Source organism: Neopsephotus bourkii, unplaced genomic scaffold, assembly GCF_033783945.1.
Source record: "Neopsephotus bourkii isolate Nb327-2 ecotype Australia unplaced genomic scaffold, CSIRO-AGI_Nbou_v1 NB_719, whole genome shotgun sequence".
NCBI classification, from domain to species: domain Eukaryota; kingdom Metazoa; phylum Chordata; class Aves; order Psittaciformes; family Psittacidae; genus Neopsephotus; species Neopsephotus bourkii.
The window spans coordinates 914,151-933,931 of record NW_026901218.1 but is presented as its reverse complement, the minus strand read 5'-3'; the positions used below and the strand labels follow the sequence as shown (position 1 = coordinate 933,931).

The 19,781-nt window shown below is 39.4% G+C and overlaps 2 protein-coding genes across 7 annotated transcripts in view; one reads left to right on the top strand and one right to left on the bottom strand.

The window, feature by feature from the left end:
* Positions 1–19,781, top strand: part of FAM107A (family with sequence similarity 107 member A) — a 320,254-nt gene that overhangs the window by 68,745 nt on the left and 231,728 nt on the right. The window lies entirely within an intron of this gene.
* The window catches only part of PXK (PX domain containing serine/threonine kinase like), a 38,291-nt gene that overhangs the window by 4,846 nt on the left and 13,664 nt on the right, over positions 1–19,781 (bottom strand). For 3 of the 6 annotated variants that reach the window (XM_061354241.1, XM_061354243.1, XM_061354245.1), the window contains exons 4-17: positions 15,072–15,258; positions 13,092–13,169; positions 12,855–12,928; positions 11,880–11,954; positions 10,598–10,702; positions 10,336–10,437; positions 9,537–9,698; positions 8,252–8,369; positions 7,739–7,817; positions 5,481–5,529; positions 4,551–4,628; positions 4,046–4,132; positions 3,372–3,441; positions 2,336–2,398 (exon numbers count right to left, since the gene is read on the bottom strand). In XM_061354241.1, the coding sequence (XP_061210225.1) occupies positions 2,336–2,398; positions 3,372–3,441; positions 4,046–4,132; positions 4,551–4,628; positions 5,481–5,529; positions 7,739–7,817; positions 8,252–8,369; positions 9,537–9,698; positions 10,336–10,437; positions 10,598–10,702; positions 11,880–11,954; positions 12,855–12,928; positions 13,092–13,169; positions 15,072–15,258 (1,327 nt within the window). The remainder of the gene's footprint in view (positions 1–2,335; positions 2,399–3,371; positions 3,442–4,045; positions 4,133–4,550; positions 4,629–5,480; positions 5,530–7,738; positions 7,818–8,251; positions 8,370–9,536; positions 9,699–10,335; positions 10,438–10,597; positions 10,703–11,879; positions 11,955–12,854; positions 12,929–13,091; positions 13,170–15,071; positions 15,259–19,781) is intronic. The other 3 variants (XM_061354242.1, XM_061354244.1, XM_061354246.1) reach the window with 1 other exon arrangement.

Here is a 19,781-nt window from a genome sequence, read left to right as displayed (position 1 = left end):
CTTACATTAATGTGAAGGGCAGAAAAGATGCACCATATGGGTGTATATAAACATACGTCAGACGGAAGGACTCAGAACAACTGGCACAGGAAAAAACAGCTAAAGTTAAGTACAATTCTTTCACTTTATTCCCAAAGGGAAGCCCAGGGAAGCAAAAATGGCACCCTCCAAAAATTTCTCTGTTGTAAGAGAGCTCACTGGTCTCTTTTGGGCTTATTGGATTTAGGGGAGATGCACTGAAGTTTTAAATAACCCACACCAACAGTGCTTTGCATCCCTTCTGATCCCAGCCCCAGCTCACAGCCACAAAGGAAAATAACCAATTTTCAAGGAAGCAAGTAATTGTGCAAGTGGAGAAAAAAAGAAGCAACATTCAAGGGAGAATGTCAGAAACATGGGATGTTACATGTACTGTTGGCTACACTTCTATGTCAGCCTTCATTATGCCATGGCATTTTATCTGCAAGATGCTTTGAGATGCCATGATTCTAACACAACCACAAAGCCAGACTGAAAACCTTATGCCCCTTTTGAGAGTCATCACACCACAAGCAAGTTTAGAGGTAAACACGCTTAGTAAGAACAAGGAAACTGGAAGAGATACAAGCAATAGACACATCACTTGCTACAAAGTAAGTCCTACCATCAGGCCAGTGTGCCTTTCATCAAGTCAGTAACAGCATACTTGCTTAGACTAGCTAAAACTACAACATTCCCAGTGACAATAATCAGGCACACTAGCTTTTCTCTCAGAACTACTGCCTGAAGTTTCTTCCACGAATTCTACTCACAAACCCATTCCTGAAATTGTAACACTTGCCCTTACACCCAGTCAAAAAAATCAAAGCCATCAGCCCGTTAAAGCACCTTCAGATCTGAATGAAGGCCACATGCACCATGTCAAACAGAGCTGGTCACCACAAATCACCATGAGTCTGAACAACAGAGCTAAGTTTTGAGCCCAAAGTTGAACCATTTTTTAGTCATTTGAGCCATATCTCACATAAACCTGCATCACACACTCACAACTTGAAAAAGCTTTTAACCAAATTGCAACAGGTTCAGGTTAGAACATAACTAAAAGGTTGGTTTATTGCAGGAAATTTTCTAAGCATCTGTCCATTTTGGAGGCAGGAGGTGTTCTTTTGCATTTTCAGCTACTTTCCTGATTAAAGCACACAGAACTTGAAATAAACCCTCCAGTCAAGAGTCAGGACATGCAGAGAATAGCACTGTTATTGTGCAACACAATAACTGTAATTATCTCGTTTAGACTAACTGGAAGAAGTCAGTTCATAAAACCTACACTTCAGCATACCCTCAGCATGAAGGAGAAATGACTCATCTGCATTTCAGCATGACTGATTTGAATTACATCACACAGGCTGCAGTGTCCTTTGAAAGACCATCCACAGCAAACACGAATTTGACTGCAGCACTTTAGTTAAGGAGTTGTGCTGTTCTTGGAAGTAGAAATCCTATGGCGTGAGTTATATGATGGCAATGCTATGGACTGCTTCCCTTCTAGAAATGTATTCCATTCACACATTTTGCTGTTAATATTTGCCAATGCTCCTCTTCTAGCTTTTCAGACTGAAGCACATGCACTGTCATTCAATATTCAGATTTGTAATCAGTTTTTCATGAGCATTTATATTGCCCACTCAAGCAGATTCTTTGCCACTTCCCACCACTTGTCCTAAATATGAGCAAAACTGTTTGCACAGCTACCCAGCAAACTGGAAAACAGAACTGGCCACAAATAATAAAGATATTATTTTTAACGCAAATCAGTCTTTAACTTGTTTCTACCAGTTGTACTGGTGTTATCAATGGGCCGCAGCAAAAATGGGAGACTTATGCAGCCTAAGCCACTGAATTTGTCACACCCAAAAATCCTAAAACTACATGACAGTAGTAGAGATGTAAAGAGACGATACACAGAAACAAGGGATTAACAAACAGTATTTCAGAGGCAACAGAGCTTAACATCAGAACAAATGCATACTGCAACAGGATGCCCAGAAAGGAGTGGAAAGTGGCAATGTCAGTAGGCCTTGTGTAATAGACTTACACTCTGTGGGTTAAATCGTACCGTGTATATCTCAAGAAACGTTATTCAATGAAAAGTAACAGTATTAAAAGGTTCTCTGTGGCCCGCAAAAGAGGAAACGTGCCCACACTCTAGCTGACACAAGATAAATGTCATCTCTGTGTTCCATCTTTGAAAATCACCATCCCTCAATCAACCATCCTTGGAAGTAACACCCACAGATGAGGGGCAGGGGGCAAATAGAAAACCAAAAAGAGAGACTGTAATGAGTCTTGAACTTACCTGCTGTGGAGGGCGGAGTGGGGGATGATGGAGATGTTAATGGGGAACTCGCCCCAGAGCCTGCTAAATAAAATAACAGTAACTAAAGCTGTGCCATTAAAATTCAACAGTCAGACAAGACACATTGTTGGAAACAGGACAGTTTTATTGAGGGAAGATCCAATCCTGCTTCCAATGAAATCTTGGGAAGGATCCCCACTCATAGGAACCATATCACTCAGACCCAATCTGAACACAGAGGCTTTACAATACACACTATCAAAGGAGGTCCAAACACATAGAAGCACACTTCATAGTACTCCTCAATAGGAAATATCTCTTTTCTGTTGTTTAGGCTGCTGGATTTCAGCATTCAAATTCTATTCTCCTTAAGAGCTGTGCCACTGCATGAATGGCAGCCCATTTCTCCTTCTAAGAGATGATTTTCAGTCAGTTGCTGCACTCCATAAGTTACTCTGGTAACTGACTTGTGAACAGTAGGCTGCTTTGGATGCTTTTTAGCTAAGTCAGTGTTCAGTAGTACTGACCATTCCTTTTAAGTAAAGGAAGACCTATCAATGGCTCTGTTATTTCAGAATGCAGCAATTGAACAGATAATTTTCTCATTCATCTTAACACCTTACTACAGAATTATAGCATGGTTTGAGTTGGAAATACAGCTTATCCCCAAAGGCTGCATTATTAAATGGCCCAAATAATGGATCTTATTATTATTACACTCAAATATCAAACAAAACGCATAGACTGAACTTTTTTTTGAGGTATGAGGCAAAGAAAAGATACACTGCTTTAAATTAGGCAGCTAAAAAAATCTAACACTGACAATATATTAATAATAGATAAATAATAGTTTTATAACAGATAAATCCTCAATTTCTCTATTATTAAATACCAAAATGAGTGGTATCAGGCTTTGGTAGTCCAATATTAATGTGTGAACTGATGGTGATGGTGATCTTTTAAGCCAGAAAAATGACAGCAACAACAAACACATTGCCATAGCTGTGTAGAAGCAAGCTCTTTTCTCTGTAGTTACCTGAGTTATTTGAGTTGCTGTATTTTGCTGAGTGTTCTTCCCCACTTTCATAGGCAGAGCGTTTTGACTTCTTCAAAATGGAGCAGAAGAAACAGAAGACTGCAATGAATAAATTGCTTTCCATTATAAGATTGAGCAGACACACAGATTTGTAATGGGCATCCACTGTATCACACAAGGTTTACTAATGGCCAACATATCTCTACCCATCCCCAACACATGCTCCCATGATGACAACAGCAATAAAGCTGTTCTGCACTTAAATATCTCCAGGCAAGCAACCAGGCAATCCAGTGCCCTCTGACCACAAGGGAGAGGCAGAAAACTGACCCACCAGAAAGGAAGGGAAACACAGGCAGCATGCTGCAGGAGCAGACTGAAAAGGCTCCAATATCCTCACTGGCAGCAGGAAGCAGCACATGTTACTGGATTTCACTAAACTGATTTCATACAGCCACTTCAAATAGGTTAAATCAATATACAAGTCAGCTACTATTGTAACTTAGACTTCTTAAGTCCATTGCCTAGCTACAAAAGTGAAAAGAATCAGGAAGTAATACAGAAAAACACAGGACACAACAGAACAGCCTACCAGTGGTTATGCTTGCTAAATATTAAATGTATATATATTCACATATTTTTCTGTGTGAGAAACCTAATTAAATATTGCTTACTTTCCGTGCTAAGATCTTCCTTTTCTTTTTTTCTTCTTCAGAGCCATGATGAGATTGAGCTCTCGTCAGCCTTCTGTGCTGGTGAAACTTCAAAATGAAGGGCAAACCAGGAAAACACTGTGTTAAGATCTTAAATGTTCTCAAACAAGGCACATGTTTGGAGCACAAAAAACCACCCTGCAGCCACTCTGCATATTTAGTTCTTTTTTCATTGTTAGTTTTTATCTTTACTGTTGCTGGTAGAGGATGAAGCCTCACACTTCAGTTAAAATGATCCCTTAACTTAGGAAGCACTGTCTGTGAAGCTGCATCACTTAAAACAGTGAAATGCCGCACAGTCAACAGCTGTTCTGCACCTCCTGATACTGCATTTTTGGGAAAGCCAATCTGTCGCTGAAAACTTTTATTACTCAAAATCACTTCTGAGTAAAATCTTACTTTCCCCATGTAAAAGTTATAAGAGGAAATGGAATGACTGCAGGAAATAGAGAAATGCAGACATTACCAATTTCTGCTCTTCTGTTAGTCGCTTTTCTATGCATTCCTTGGAAGTTTTCAATGCTTCTTTTAGCTTAGTAGGGACCTAATGCAGAATGGGGGAAAAAAAAGTCATAGCATAAAATGTTATAAAGAAAAACACAATTTCACTACTCAAAACTTATCACTAATCTGATCATGTTGCTCATATAAAGCCCCAACTTCTGACACTATTCCCTTACTGAAGGGGAAAGAGGACTCTAGACACATGTTTTCCACTCCAAATCTAGCTATATACCTAACAGCAGGGACAAAGAAACACCAAATCATAGAAGGGATACTGTGATGGCAGGGACAGCTATCTACTTATAGATAGGAGAAGGGGGGAAGGCTTTAACCTGACAGAAGGAGACTGAGATGAGCTCTTAGGCAAAAGCTCTTCCCTGTGAGGGTGCTGAGGCGCTGGCACAGGACGCCCACAGAAGCTGTGGCTGCCCCATCCCTGGCAGTGTTCAAGGCCAGGTTGGACACAGGGGCTTGGAGCAACGTGGCCTAGTGGAAGGGGTCCCTGCCCATGGCAGGGGGCTGGAACTGTATGAGCTTTAAGGTCTCTTCCAACCCAAATCAGCCTGGAATTCTATTATTATTTTTTGATACTCCTGTCACATCTTCAAAGTGCCATGAGGCTGCCAACACAAGACACACAGCACATGCCCTCCAGGACAAGTGCACTGAGAATGCTCCAGCACAGAAATTGCACTTGAACACTATTGGGCCACCCTATGCCCCTCTTCTAAGGGGTCATATAATGTTCTTGGGCACAATTCAGCAAAGAAATCCAAATACTGATGGCCTTCACCACAAAGCCAGCTCTCCTCTATCCTATCTGTCAATTAACGTGCAGCTACCCACAGCCTGGCAGTTCCACAAACATCAGTAAGTCAATGTTCATCTTTACCTTAAACTGTGGTTTCTCAGAGTTTGTTAGCAGGACATCACTGAATAATCTGTGAGGAGATGAAAAAGAAAAAAAAATAGAAAAAAGGAATATTATTCCTAAGAAAGGCAGAACCACAGCAAGAGTACTACTGGTACTATTCACTTAAATCCCTCTTTCTCCTTTTCCTTCTCTGTCCTCATCCCCAGGTCACTGCTGGGTTTGCTTTGTTCGGGTTCTTTTTGTTTTCCCACAGGTTTTTATGTACTGCTTTTTATTTTCCAAGCACTGCTGTAAAATAAGCAGCATCCAACCCTCAGAATGTAGCCACTACTGATGGCAGAGTAAGCAAGACTGTGTGTAACAGTCTAAAAGCTGATAGAACTGGTACAATTATCAATGGCAGAAAAGGGTTCCCCCAAAATAGAATGCCTCTTCCTTAAAATATATGGATTCTATAATAACAAAAGATTGATTGGGACTTTATTTTAAATTTCACCTAATGAAAATAATTGCTCTTTTAAAGAAAACTCTGTTAGCATGCCTATCATTTTAGCATTAACAAGAACCATGTGAAAGACCAATGAGTGAACGTAGTATTCTTGCCTGTACTTTGGCAAGGCAGCTAAAGCAAGTATTCTGATATTTTCATTCTCCCCTGTATGGTATCAGCAGGAACACCACAAATGATTAATCCTGCTCCATTCAAAACAAAGACACTAGAGGGCAATGGCAGTCTGAAAATAAACTGGTTAGTCCAGTCGAGATACTCTGCCCTGGAGAACATACTAGAAAACTGTCCCAGCAAGAGATCTCAAGCCTAGCTCTGAGATAACTGTTTCAGGATCTTTTGTTACTGTTCACTATGGAAAATTATCACAGGCCTAGCCTAGAGAAAACAAATTCAAGTCTAGAATCAAGATTATAAGGTAGTATTCCATTGAAAACTCAGAAATAAAGCTAATTTTAAATGACTTTTGAAAACTACCACCAAAGTTCACCCTTGTTTACAGGCCATTTTTCTGACCCTTACATGTACTTAATCAAGCACATCGTTTATATGGTTATAATAAACAGCAAAGCTTAATAAATATGTAAATTACTTTAATTATTTTAAATTACATTAATTGCATTGCACATATATGTAGAACACTTTCGTGAAAGGTACTGGTATGAACGGAATGTAGTATGATATCCTACATATCAGATACAGCTGGGCATGGAGTATTCAATATCTTTCAAGACCTGCATATTCCTGTATTTACAGAGTTATTTTATACTATTCCTTGCCTGCTTACATTCTTCTCTCTACCTCCCAGCCCCTTTAAGGGCAGAGGAGGGCAGGAGCAGAAAGAACTGAGATAAGCCTGCCCTCTTCCCAACCAGGAAATACGAATCTTGGAGTATGCTCTAAATGTACTGCAATCTGTACACTGTGTGTACACACAGTACACAGATTTAGGTATGGGCAATCTGTCCTTTATTAAGGTCATGACTGGCACCTTATATTAAGAAGATATAAAAGAAGCTCCCCACCAGGAACTATAGTTCTGTGGTCAGCATGCTGGTGACATGTTACAGCACAGTGACAGCAGACAGTTCTGTCCTAATTTCAGGCAGGGTGGCACTGCAGACAGGCATGATCTCCAGCTCAGGCATGCACTGATACTGCTCCCTCTCTGCATCCTAGTCTTGCCCCATACCTGCTCTTACTACTTCACTCCATCACCAGGACTGCCTGCAAGGACACTATGCTTCAGAGAACCCCGCAGCCAGTCCTGCAAGACACCAGCCAGAAATACCACAGAACATTTCATACCCAAACTCAGTCTAAATATCACTGCTGAACAAAGCAAGGGATCTATTTTGCTAGTCGTAAGTAAACTGATAGCAAAATCTACTGAAGTAGGTCTAGAAGGGGACATTCAAAAAGACTTCTTACTCTAAATGCTTTAAAAATACCTGTACATGATCTTAATCACACTTCCACTGCTTTAATAGCTGGATCAATATAAACCACAGCACCATGCTAAATAAAGTGCATTCCTAACAGCTCCAGCACACCAAGAGACAATGAAATGTTAAATGAGCATTGATCACATTCAGAAGGGATGGGTTCTACAAAGGCTATAACTTTTAAAGCTTCATTTGGGAGTCACTATACAGCCCTCAGAATAAGGAAGACATCTTTTCAAAAAAGAACAAGAGCAAGAAAGTTCTTCCTCCTAATGCAATTTAAAATATTGCTATGAGCATAAAACAAGTCAAACAAGACTTACGGCATCTGTAAGAGCCGTGAGACAGTTGGCATGCCATTCTTCATAGCTTCACAGGTCAGAATGGATTCCAACACAGACACTACCAAAGAAAGAATAAGAATGAACACATTTTTGCACAGCAGGATAGCAAATGATTGAGAATAAACGTCTGGCACTGCTGTGAGAAGTTCCCCTAAGTAGTGCATCAACTGAGCAGTGATGAAGCTCTGTGCCATGTGGTTTCTCTTATAATGTTACTATTACACATAGAAACTTTTCAAGAATGTTATACATGAGGCAAGAGAATCCAGACATCTAATTTCTTACTACAACTGCTTTCTTACTCAAATATATATATATTTATATGCTACATATATTTCAGGAAAAACACACTTTCTGATTTTACAAATTAATAATTCTTTCTGGTCACATGCTGTAAAGATCTTAGGCTGCTGTTCCACAGCATTTCATCTTAGGTAAAAGGTAAGAGTAGCCAGGAAGCTGAGACTGACATGTTCTCATCTGTATACTAACCAACAAACACCGATGGTGCAGGAGGGAAGCTCTCTACTGGAATCGTATCTGGGGGTCTTCCATATGTCATTTCAAACAGTAAGTGTCCAAAGCAATGTACATCAACACCTTCTAAAGTCTGCAGAGGAACAAAGTAACACAATTGGCTAGAACTGATCAGATTTTCACAACTGGTTTGAAAACATGCATTGATAACCCACTAAAGAAAAAGAGTTGTCTTGCATTTGAAGATAAAAAAGAGGAACCATTAAGACAGTTCCTCACCACAACCACTTCCCTGCATTACTTTAGCTCAAATGAAGTCTTCAAACCTCAAGCTAAAGCAGCTCTTGCTGATTTTCTGCATGTGATGATAAAAATGGGTAGCAGTGTAGTCATGTTCTGTAAAAATGTGTAAAGTAATAAACTCTTTTAAATCACAGCATTTTAGAAGCCATACATTGACAGGAGTCACAACCAAGCATGTTTTCCTAGCTAAGTCAAACTGCAAAGAATGAGATTCATAGTAAGACTAGCTGTCACTTTACAGGGAGGTGCATAAGAAGCCAGCAAAAATGCATACCAATCTAGGAGAGCCTCTTTCACTCCTCCTTAGGTTTGTCCAAGCTGTACATACATGCTAAGCTCCCAGACAGAATATCTCTGAGATTTCTGAATCACATTTAAGCAGAAATGGCTCCTCTTCCTAGAAAAGCACTAACAGATTCAGACTGACATGAACTTTTGACCATTTCTTTAATAACAATAAAACTTGTTTAGCAAGGTCATCAAGCAGCTGTCTTGTGACGCTGTATGGAATTTATTACAATCAGCACTTGAAGGCAGGACAGGATGCTGGCTAAAAGACTGTATTGCTGCAAAAGAGTAAAATCTGGGGTTCTGTTTCTGTAGGAAGATAACATTTTGCTTCGCAAGCCTGCAGTTAAAGAGATGTGTGGTACACAGTATACACATTCCTATGAAATACAAGATCAGCGTGGAAAGAGATCTTAAAACAACAGCAGTTTACCTCTATTTCTGCCAGCCTTGTCGCAAAAACACTCACCTGCACTCCCCTTCTACCTGCTTACCTTTGGCCTCAGCATATTCCAGTGTGCTGCAAAAAAACTTCTGTGCAGCCAGCGATTTGGAGGAAGCAGAAAATGGATTTGATGGAGAAAAACTCAGATTAAAGAAAGGGGGTTGAGAGAGGGTTTTTTTTTTCATTCTAATCAGTTCTCCACAAACAGAAGTTGAGGATAAAGGAATGCATAAGAGTCAGCTAAATTCACTGATTGAATCTTACATTAATTTTCCGAAACTGTGAAAAGTATGATCGATAAAATGATGGAAGTCCCAACAAGGAATTTTCTAGATCCAGCAATTTGCAAGTATCCCCATCCAACATCACATTGGCAGAGTGAAGATGGCCGTAAGGAAATCCTTTCTCATGCAAGAATTTTAATACCTGAAAAATCCCAATGCAGAAGCATTGTCACAAGATGCTCTGATGATTTCAAGTCTTACATACTCCAATACAAAAGCAGATACATAATAAATGAGGCTCCTATTTGAAATGATTGCTCAACTTGATCTTCCATCTACATCATCTTCAGCTGACTATTCATTTCCATTTCAGTGGTAACAATTCTTATAAAACAAACATTTGATGCTGATCCTCAAAGCAAGCTTATAGACACTTCCCAAAGAGATCTGGAAACTAAAGTTCACAATTCCACTGACTATTATAGCTGTAATAAAAGAAATTAAAAAACCCAACACACTAATGACATTGAATTTATGGCACATGTTCTGCAGGTTATGAATTACTTCTTTCCCTTCTTCCACAAGGAAAAATCCACATTATCACCTCTCTCCCACTTAAGCTCCACATGTACCACCCACTTTTTGGGGGGGGATCAGAAATCACCTCATACATACCTATCTAAATTCAACTCCCAGCAGCTAATCTCAATTTACATTTAGCTTTGAAGTCTGCTGCTGAAATAAAGCTTTTTTGCTCAGGTTTGTCTGCTTTTTCTAGTTAAACCAGTTGACCTCAAAAAACAACTTTATGAAGGCTGGTAAATAAAGCAACAAAATACCTCTAGGATTTGCCTTCCATATGTTTTTATCTGCTGAAGTTCAAGACCTTGAATTTTTTTAGGATTGCAATACTTCTTCAGGAATGGGTCTTTTGGTTTTGCCTTTAAAAGAAACACACGTATCAAGTATCATGCCCAGAAAAGCCAGTAATTGTCTTAGTTTGCTTAGCAATAGATGGTAAACAGTTGCTTAACAGAATGACAGTGTTCATTCCAGCGAACATTCTACCCTTTGAGCTGGGGATTGGGGGGGAGACATTACCTTATAAATAAGGTCCTTTAGTGTCCCTTTTTCACTGAATGGTCTAATAACCAGAGCTGAAGATTCATTGGCAATGGCAAAAGTGACTTTGTAAATATAGGGATGCTACCAAAAGAAAAAAGGGTAGGTAAGTTTTAGATGACACATTATGTAGTTCATTTTCACTTCACAAGTAAGAAAATATCTGCCTGAATTGTATATTTAAAGCAATAAAATGGATTCTGTCACTGATATTTGCTCAAGTTATTTAATCTGAACCTGGAGTAAATGCAAAGAAAACTTCACACAGACTTTGTTCAAATTCCACATAAGTTAAAACATACAAACAAAATATCCGCTATGTTTTTTACCAAAACAGACTGGCAGTTTATACGAATGAAGAATCCAGCACTTTCCATGAGCAGCTTTACTGCAGATTTAAGTCATGCTAAGCTAATAAAATCATTCACAGTTTTATACAACTATAGCTCATGAGGAAACTCAGCATTAGCAGCTGTCAGAAAAGTTTTGTCCTAACAACTTCCTGCAATTTTGTGAAACCAAATGAGACAGCACAGCTGGAAATAAATTATACATGCAATACATACACCAACTGAAATTACGAGTTAGGAAAAGAGCCCTTCTACATGTCTTATTTTAAAGTATCAGTTTCAGTCTGGTTTGGTGGTTGAGAAGCCTAGTTACAACCTCTTCTATTGAGGACTGCACAGAGTTTTCCACCCTTTTAGCTGGTCTCTCACATCCTTAACATCCTTAAAGAGAAACTCATTTTTGAGTTAAATACCAGTTTTTCAGAGATGCCTATTGGATTTATAATGCAGCACTGCACCAGAGCTTAAATTGCACAGCCTCTATGGTACCTCTACTAAGATACTCCTGTATAAAGTTCAAAGAGCTGAAGAAATAGCAACGTTTTTTCCACTGCTGCCTGAGAGTACTCCCAGCACAAGGGTTAGCAATTACAGTTAGACACTTAGAAGTGTTGAGGAGCTGAAATAAAAGCTCATCATTTCACAGTACTGCAGAAGAATAAGAAAAATACAATTAAACCACAACTCTGAATCTCCTGCAGGATTATTATCCTGTAGGATTATTAATTGTGCTGAGAACATGTTACCTCATATTGTGTGGGCAATGTAATTGAAACATTCACACATCTTTAAATGACAGCAACTCTAAAATTACAAACTCTGTCTGCAAAGCTACATGTGTTTTTGCAAGATTAGTCCTTGACAAGCACTTTTGTGCTGGCACAATTTAAACGTCTCCAAGTCATACTCACAGAACAGGAAGAAAGTAGTTTCACAGCATACTGTAAGTCTTTGTCAGACAAGTATTTATCAGGGCCAAGATCAGCCTGGAAATAAATAGGAAAAGAAAGGCGTATCATAACAGATGCTGCACTCCATAAAGAAAAACCTGTCTATATGCTGCTCTCACAAATTAAGACAGCTACTTGAACGTATATTTTGAAGAGCAAGCAAGGAAATGACACATACAGAATGAAACTTGAAGAGGCTGAACAAGGCCATGGTTTTACAGTAAGAGCGTCTGACCATAAATAAGTATTATTGCCTCCTTCCTTCGCTGTGTCTGACGTGCATTACTACCACTGAATGAACTCTGCCAACCGCAAACTGGGGGACTGTGTGCATTGTGAAGTGCTAAGGCTTAAACTCCCACCTTCTTCCTCTTCAGCAAAAATAACTTTCCTGCTACTGCAGGCTTTAGTGCTATCCACTCTCCAGTGAAGTCTCACAAACAGCTATGCCCATATAATTAAGAGGGTGGCACATTTCAGCACAGGAGCATAAGCAAGCATTCAGTAACAACACTGTTTGGTGTTACTACATGTCTACCTTAAAAGGAGAAATTCATGTTTCTCTCACCTGTTAGTTTCTCAGTACAACTAAAGATCCAAGTAAGAAAACTCACCACTTAAAAGGGGATCACCTTGTTATTTTCAGCAAGAAAATTTATACTACAATCAACAGCTACATCATTACAGCTATAGAAACCTGAGGTGCAGGAACGGAAACAAATGACCAGGCACAGAAACCTGCAAACTGGATTTGCCACCAGAAGAAAGACAAACAAGAAGTTCCCACACCACATATCTACCTAAGGGCTTTTAAGACTCCTTCAAAGCCTGATCTCTTAGGTCTATCTCTCTGTCACTCACACATGGTAGTTAATATACATGAAGTAAGACAGGTTCATTATGAAACAGTTGAGTATGTGATGAAAGCATATATACCCAGCTTAACACTAGCCGCTCCTTTGGTTGATTCTTAATCTTCATTAAGAAATACTTCTTACGTATTCGCCAACCTACAAAAAAAGAGAAGTCAGCAGCAGCTTTAAACACCACTAAATCACACAGCTTACAGGCAGGACAAGGTCCGTAAGCAATGATGGTACTGTAATCCTAGGACAATCTGCATAGTTGAAAAAAAGAATCAGACAAGTTTTCATGCATATATGCTCTTCTTACCTATGTCTTTCAATGGTTCTACCACTTCCCACTTTGGTTCTGATCGGAAGAACATTGAGACATGCTGTAAGGCAATTTCTGGAAAGAAAAAAGGGAAGAAGGAAAAATAAAATTCAAGAGATTATATACTGTAATTATGCACATACTAGGTAAGGCTCAATGCCAGAAGGAAACCTGTGGGAATTCAGACTGAAAGTCAGCAAAATCACTTCAAAAGGAAATCAGATACAAACACAGTTAAAAGGCATTTGCATTTTTAACCTGATAACTCAAATCCAGTTAGAAGACAGAGAAAGCATTGCCTTTGGAAAACTTAGCTGACCAGCCTGCATTCTACCTGTACCAGATCTACAATTCCAAGTCTAAATCCAATGCTAACAGCTAAGATTTCCCACAGTAGGTGTACTCTACATTCATCATGAAATGTTTCTGTTATAACTGTAAAAGTACTGCCTTTTACATCTCTTTAATGTGCTTCTACATTGCTATTACTACATCTAAACTGTGTTAACTAATCAGTTCTGTTCCAGTACATGTTATTCTGCCCTTTTCCGTGCAGGCATACGTAGTTTGCTAGCTATTGTGATCCTATTTGGGGGGCGGGGGAGGACACCCCTGTGGTTACTGAATTGTTCCACAGCTGAGAAAACAACTGGTTTATTCCTGAAGCAATCTGAGGGGAAATATCAGTGAAAAGTGGTGACAACAGGGGGAGAAAGGGAATCATGCCAACAAGGAGTTTTCCCTAACATGGCTTATCTTGGCATAGAAACACAGCAAGAATGTAAGGATGCCCTTATCTTTCTGCACTGTATCTTCTCTCTCTAAAAACGTGCTAGGAAAAAGAATGGTACAATAAATATCAGATCACTGCTCCAGCATTTAAGAAATTACAAATTGATGGTGTCTCCAAATACCATAGGCAATGACTTGCTTGCTACTACCTTCCCAGCAACTTGCTGCAAAAGTAATCCTGATGAAAGTGCTCAGAGTTAACACAGAAGTCAGTGTCTCCTAGAGGATTTAACTTGCCTGTTCAGCATTAGCCAGACAAAATGCATCCTTAAAGAGTTACTAATAATTTACGACTCCTCCACAGCTTATCATAAACATCCAGGAAATGTTCTTTGCACTTTGAAGCCAAAGGCACAACAATGTTACATAAAGGGAAAGCAAAAAGACAAGTGAAAAGGAAACAGCAAGTTCCTGCTTCAGTTGGCTCTGCTTTTATGAAAACAAGCTTTGCATTTTGCAAAGAGTCAGTTTGAACATGCACTAAATCTGCAGAGTGGGTTTCATCAGCAAGAGGAAGTTATTTTCAGTCTAGAAGACAAATACTTAACAATTTCCAATGAGTGAAGCTGAAGTCAGACAAATTCAAAGAAGCGTTTAACCATTAACTGATCCCTGTAGTATCATTTTAAGGGATGCAGTGATTTTCCAGTATTTGGAGGGAGAGTGCAATTTATTTGAACCTTGAAAAATTACTCAACCTAGCTGAAACAGTTAGTCTCACAACCCAAAGTGACAGACAGGGTGACCACAATTGTTCCTGTTGATGTGACAAATCTCAGAACCATGATGAAAGCAAGATTCAGTGTTCAGACAACCTGTTTTAATAGAACAAACTGAACTCCATTTTACACTCTGGTAGGCAAATAATTTCCCAACACCAACACTCCCTCCCCATTTATCACAACCTGTGCCACTCTGACCAACCCCCCTGCTCCATGTGCTGCTTATATAGATGTTGACCCTTGTCACTCCTCTGTAAGATAAGTCAAATATTTAGATTTGACAGTCACAGCATGATTCATGCACAGAGCTGAAGAAACATGACCATAAATAATTATATGCACAGCATGATCATTTTGAAGGTTGTTCCCCACCCACCCACCATCCTTGCCAGCATTAATGAATATACGCACACATGCTGAAGTGAAACTGTAATGCAGCTTTGCAACCCCTTATTTCACTTACCAGTGTAGTTTACAGAATAGCTGTTTGGGTCCAAGAACTTTTTTACCACTTCACAGTTGGACAGGATGTGATGGGTAGTAATTACATCGAGATAGGCCTGGAGTCCCTTCTGTCTTTCAGCTATAAATTCACGCTCCATATTTCCAATTAACTTTTTTGGTGGAAGAGGTAGACTTAGAGTTGAGATCTTGAAAAGAGAAGAAAAATTACTAACCTTGCTTCAAAATGCCTCAGGGATATAAACTAGCAACCCAGAAAGTAAGACTCTCAGCAGCAAGATAACTACTGGATAACTCCATTTGTACTGTGTATATACAAGCTTTCATGTTTTTTTCTTCCTAAGCACTGTTATCAGAGTGAGCTAGTCAGACAACAGCTCACATCCCACCAGGAGAAGATTACTAAGTGGAACACCACTGATAATGTGAGAAGATGAATTTTTGCTAGTGAGTCATGGATTCAAATCACTACACAAAACTTTCAGATGCTAAATGGCCCTAATTTTCAACTAAATCCTTTCTATGACTTATCTCTGCCACAGCACAAAAACAATTCACACCTCAAAATTATCTCCAGATAACATTTTTGCTTTCTTATTTCATCAGGTGAAGATTAGTAACTTTCCATTGTTTTTACTGCCTTTATAGGTAATTTAAAGCCTTTACTGCCAGCATTTAAAATCTGTTATTTCAAATATGGTACAACTTTCCCATTTTCTCTTTTGAATTTGCTGCTCTACACCTTTTAACCAGCTTTGTATCTTTCAACCCAGAAATTCCTGAAACCCTCCAGTGGATGTACAGTACTTGGTTTCTGTTGACAGAAGTGATCTAAAACTTCACATAAAAATCAGAGAGATACTTTGAAATGGGATGATGAAAAAATGCACAAAACCTTTAAGCTTTATGTAAGTCACATCAGAGAGCTGGTCTTTAGTGTTTATATCCGATTATATCATTGTGAATTGCCAGAATACATTTTGCATGTTGTTAACACATCATTGTCCTGCAGATCAAAGCACCTGCCTTGACTATGCTGAACCTCCATGGGAGTTACCTCCAAGAAATATGTATTGCAGGAATCCATTACACCAGATGCAGTAATGTCATTTCTAAAGCAAACAGTTCACCAGGGAGAAGACAGGGACTTTTGGTGCTTGAACAACTTTCATTTTAACCAGTGGAAGAAGTGAAGGATTAGTTCAAACTGGGGCAGAAGTAGCAGTTCCTTGACTTTTCTGTCTCCTTTTGAGCACAGTCGTCCCCCCACTAACTTTAGCACTTCTACTTCTCCAGTTTTTGACTGCAAATCATGGGCTGAAGAAGAACCATAACTATGTTGGAATTACAGAAGATGTTAATGAAAATCACACTATCCACTGAGCAGATTTTAATGCTCTTTCACACCCAGGGGGAAAACAAAAAGACAAATCCAGGAGTAAACCTAAAAGCAACAACATACCACTTACTGCCAGTAATTCACCACACTGATTTTAAGACCAGAGGCATACAAAACTTTAATTTGGCAAACTAGTTTTACTTCAATTCAAAACCAAGCTTTTAAACAACACCTAAATCCATTTCTTGTATTACTCACTGGAAAAAGCATGTCAAATCCTGATCACCTTCACCCTCTTGACCTGACAGCTAGCTGACACCAGAGAGAAAAGCACCATCAGAGAGACAAGGACTCTAGTTCAGATGTTTTACTTCAATAAACCACACATCTGCTACTCTTTCAGCAGAGTAACATTCACCCCCAGGTTTTTGTTGCAGTCTGCCAAAGCACACAGCACAGCGAGAACACCATCTACCACAGAACACCACCTCACGGAAGCTCTGACCTTGCAAAGACCCCACATGCCTTCAAACACGAGCTGTACTTCCCCTTGGCCCCAGAGCTCAGTGCTGGAGCCAGGATGGGCTTCACCACAGAAGAGCCTAGGAATTAATGTCTGCTCAGGAATGTCTGCTCAAAAGCTGCAATAAAATGCTTCACAAAAACCACATTATCTTGCTGTAAATACTGTACTAGTAGCTCATTTGATAAAACAGAAGAGCAGCCAATGATCTTCACATATCTCTGTCGCATAAGTGAAGAGGAAGAAATGCAGGATGGTTTGGAAGGATCTTTTCAATCCTGTTCACAGCTGAGATTTCAGAGAACCTGGCTTGAAACTTTTTGCTGCAGATCAGGGTCACAGGTAGATACCTCTCATTGTTTTTCAAGGTATCTGGTAGGACTGCATCCCCTATACTAGACAATTTTGTAATCCCCAATCCTACTATTACATAGGCAGCCCCAGATGAAAAGCAGAAAAGTCACATTCCAACTCAACTGCAGCTGTGTTCAACTACAACCACCCAGACCTATGGAGAGATCAAGTATGCCACAAGAACTGGAAGAACTTGGAGCTTTACGCCCAAAAGAAGCTCCAGCAGTTTTTCCAGCAACATTTTAGTTGTACAGGAAGAAGGCTGCGGTTTGGTATTTTCGCACTGTTCACTGGTTTATACTGGGGGGGGAATATTCTGTTTTAAGTTTTTGTGTTTCATTTCAATATACACAAGATGAGAGTTTAGAGTTTAAAAACAAGTCATGGGACCTGGAAACTGTGATGAAATACTGTTGCTTTGAGTTCTGGATGGAAAGAACTGAGGAGTGTAGCACTATCTTAATGGCTCAGAAAACCTCAGCTCCAGCATCTTGAAAAGCAATTTATTAAAAACATCAGAATAGTGGGAGAAAAGAGCAATTTAAACATGCTTCTTGCCAGCTACTGTCTGCTGTCTATTGATCCTGGCATATGGAACTAGGCTGGAGGAACAGTGGTGTTTGTCAACAGCAGAGTTGTGCATCTTCGATAAAGGCTTAAAACTCTCCTCCTGCCCTTCCACTGGGCACATAATGAAGAATTGCACCTCTTAGGGCAGCTCTTTTTACTAGCCAGAAAAGGTTGTCCCCAACCAGAGATATATCTTTGCCTTTTCCAACCGTGGAAAGCAGAAACAGGAGTATGAATATCAATTTCTGAGCAGCAGTTTGCATTGAAAGGGACCAAGTGCTACAGAACATGGCCTTTAGGTGCCGACTGCATATCCTCCTATTCAAGTTACACATATGCCTTGATGATTCTGTTTGATCATTTCTAGCCATCCAAGCAGCTCAAGTTTTTGTCCCAGATCTTGGTACCTTGTATCTGAAAAATCTGCCTCTTGTTTCAAATTCCTCCTTGTCCTACTCTACAAGCTGCTGTCAAGTAACTTCCTGAACCCTCCACTTTATCATTCACCTTTGTCTCAGATACAAAGGCCTTTTCTTTCTGTACTACATCACACATAACCTATTTACCTTCACTTTTCAGACCTTCCACCTAGGCCTAACCTTTCAGTACCTGTCAATTCTGAATTTTAAGTCTTAAAGGTCCACTGCCTTTTCTACTAAAGCTGCCTCATTTGGAAGTCAAATGAGAAGGCAACAAAGCATTTTCATGCCTTAACATATTCTATTCCCCATGGTTAAGAGGAGCTTGTTACAGCTGGCTGCAAAAATGAACTCTTTCTTCTTTTTAAAACTTTCTCAAAATGATTTCTGTGAGATCTCTATGAAAACTTGTGGTTAAGACCACAATTACTACCTACTGCACCAACTAGCATATTCTCATATCCTTGTGTTACCATGGGTGCTTATCTCATCTTAAATCCTGGATTTCTCTGGAGCAGGAGACTTCTTCGTATTGCATTTATTCAGCACATCACACAAGAGGTTTCTAGGTCATGAAAAATGTTCCTATGAGTTACTGCACTACTCCATTCCTGCTGCATAATTCCATACAGCAAACGTGTTGCATTTTTTTAATTATGACTAATTTGCACCCCCCCCATCCAACTTCTAGCATTGGAATCAGTTATAGCAGACTATCAGAGCACACAATTCAACATCCTCACATGGTTTTGATCAGTGAAGTTCATCAAGTAGATAGCTGATTTGATTAGGGGGAAGGGAGAGGAAGTGGAAGCAGTATTAAGCTCTTTGAATTCACGTAACATTTCACAGAGGGAAAAAATCAAAGTCACAAAAATCTATCCTCAAATCACAGCAGCATTCATTTTTTATCTTGTTTGCCTCATACTGTGGAACAAGTTTCACTGCTGTAGATGCTAGTCCCTGCTGCTTCTCCCTTTTCCCAGACACATGCATATACCCTGCTTTTTCCCACACAAACTAAAAAGAAATAATTGTCTTAAAAAGTGAAAGAAACACACACAGTAAGTCTAGTGTTTAACTAAGGAACACTTTCCAGTGATACAGAGAACCATCACATGATAAGCAGCGTCTGGTAGTGCTTTTAAGACAGATATAAATAATGAGACACATAGCACTTAAATGCTGAATTTGAAGGCTGGGATATGCCTTGGCTTCCTTCAACTCAAAGAAGGAACAAATGACAACACATAAAACTGGAACAAGTATTGAAGGGAAAGTTTCAGTAGCTGCCAATTTCCTCCACTTGTATTAAACTGGTCCCATTGATGCTAAAACTTAAACTTCACAAGAGAAAACATGAGTGAAAAACTTACACATTCAAGTTGCATTTGAAGCCACAGCTTCTCTTTACAGCTGTGTGAACTTTTATTTTTTCTTCACTGTACTATATAAAACTATCACAAGCCATAGAATCATACAATCATAGAATAGTTAGGGTTGGAA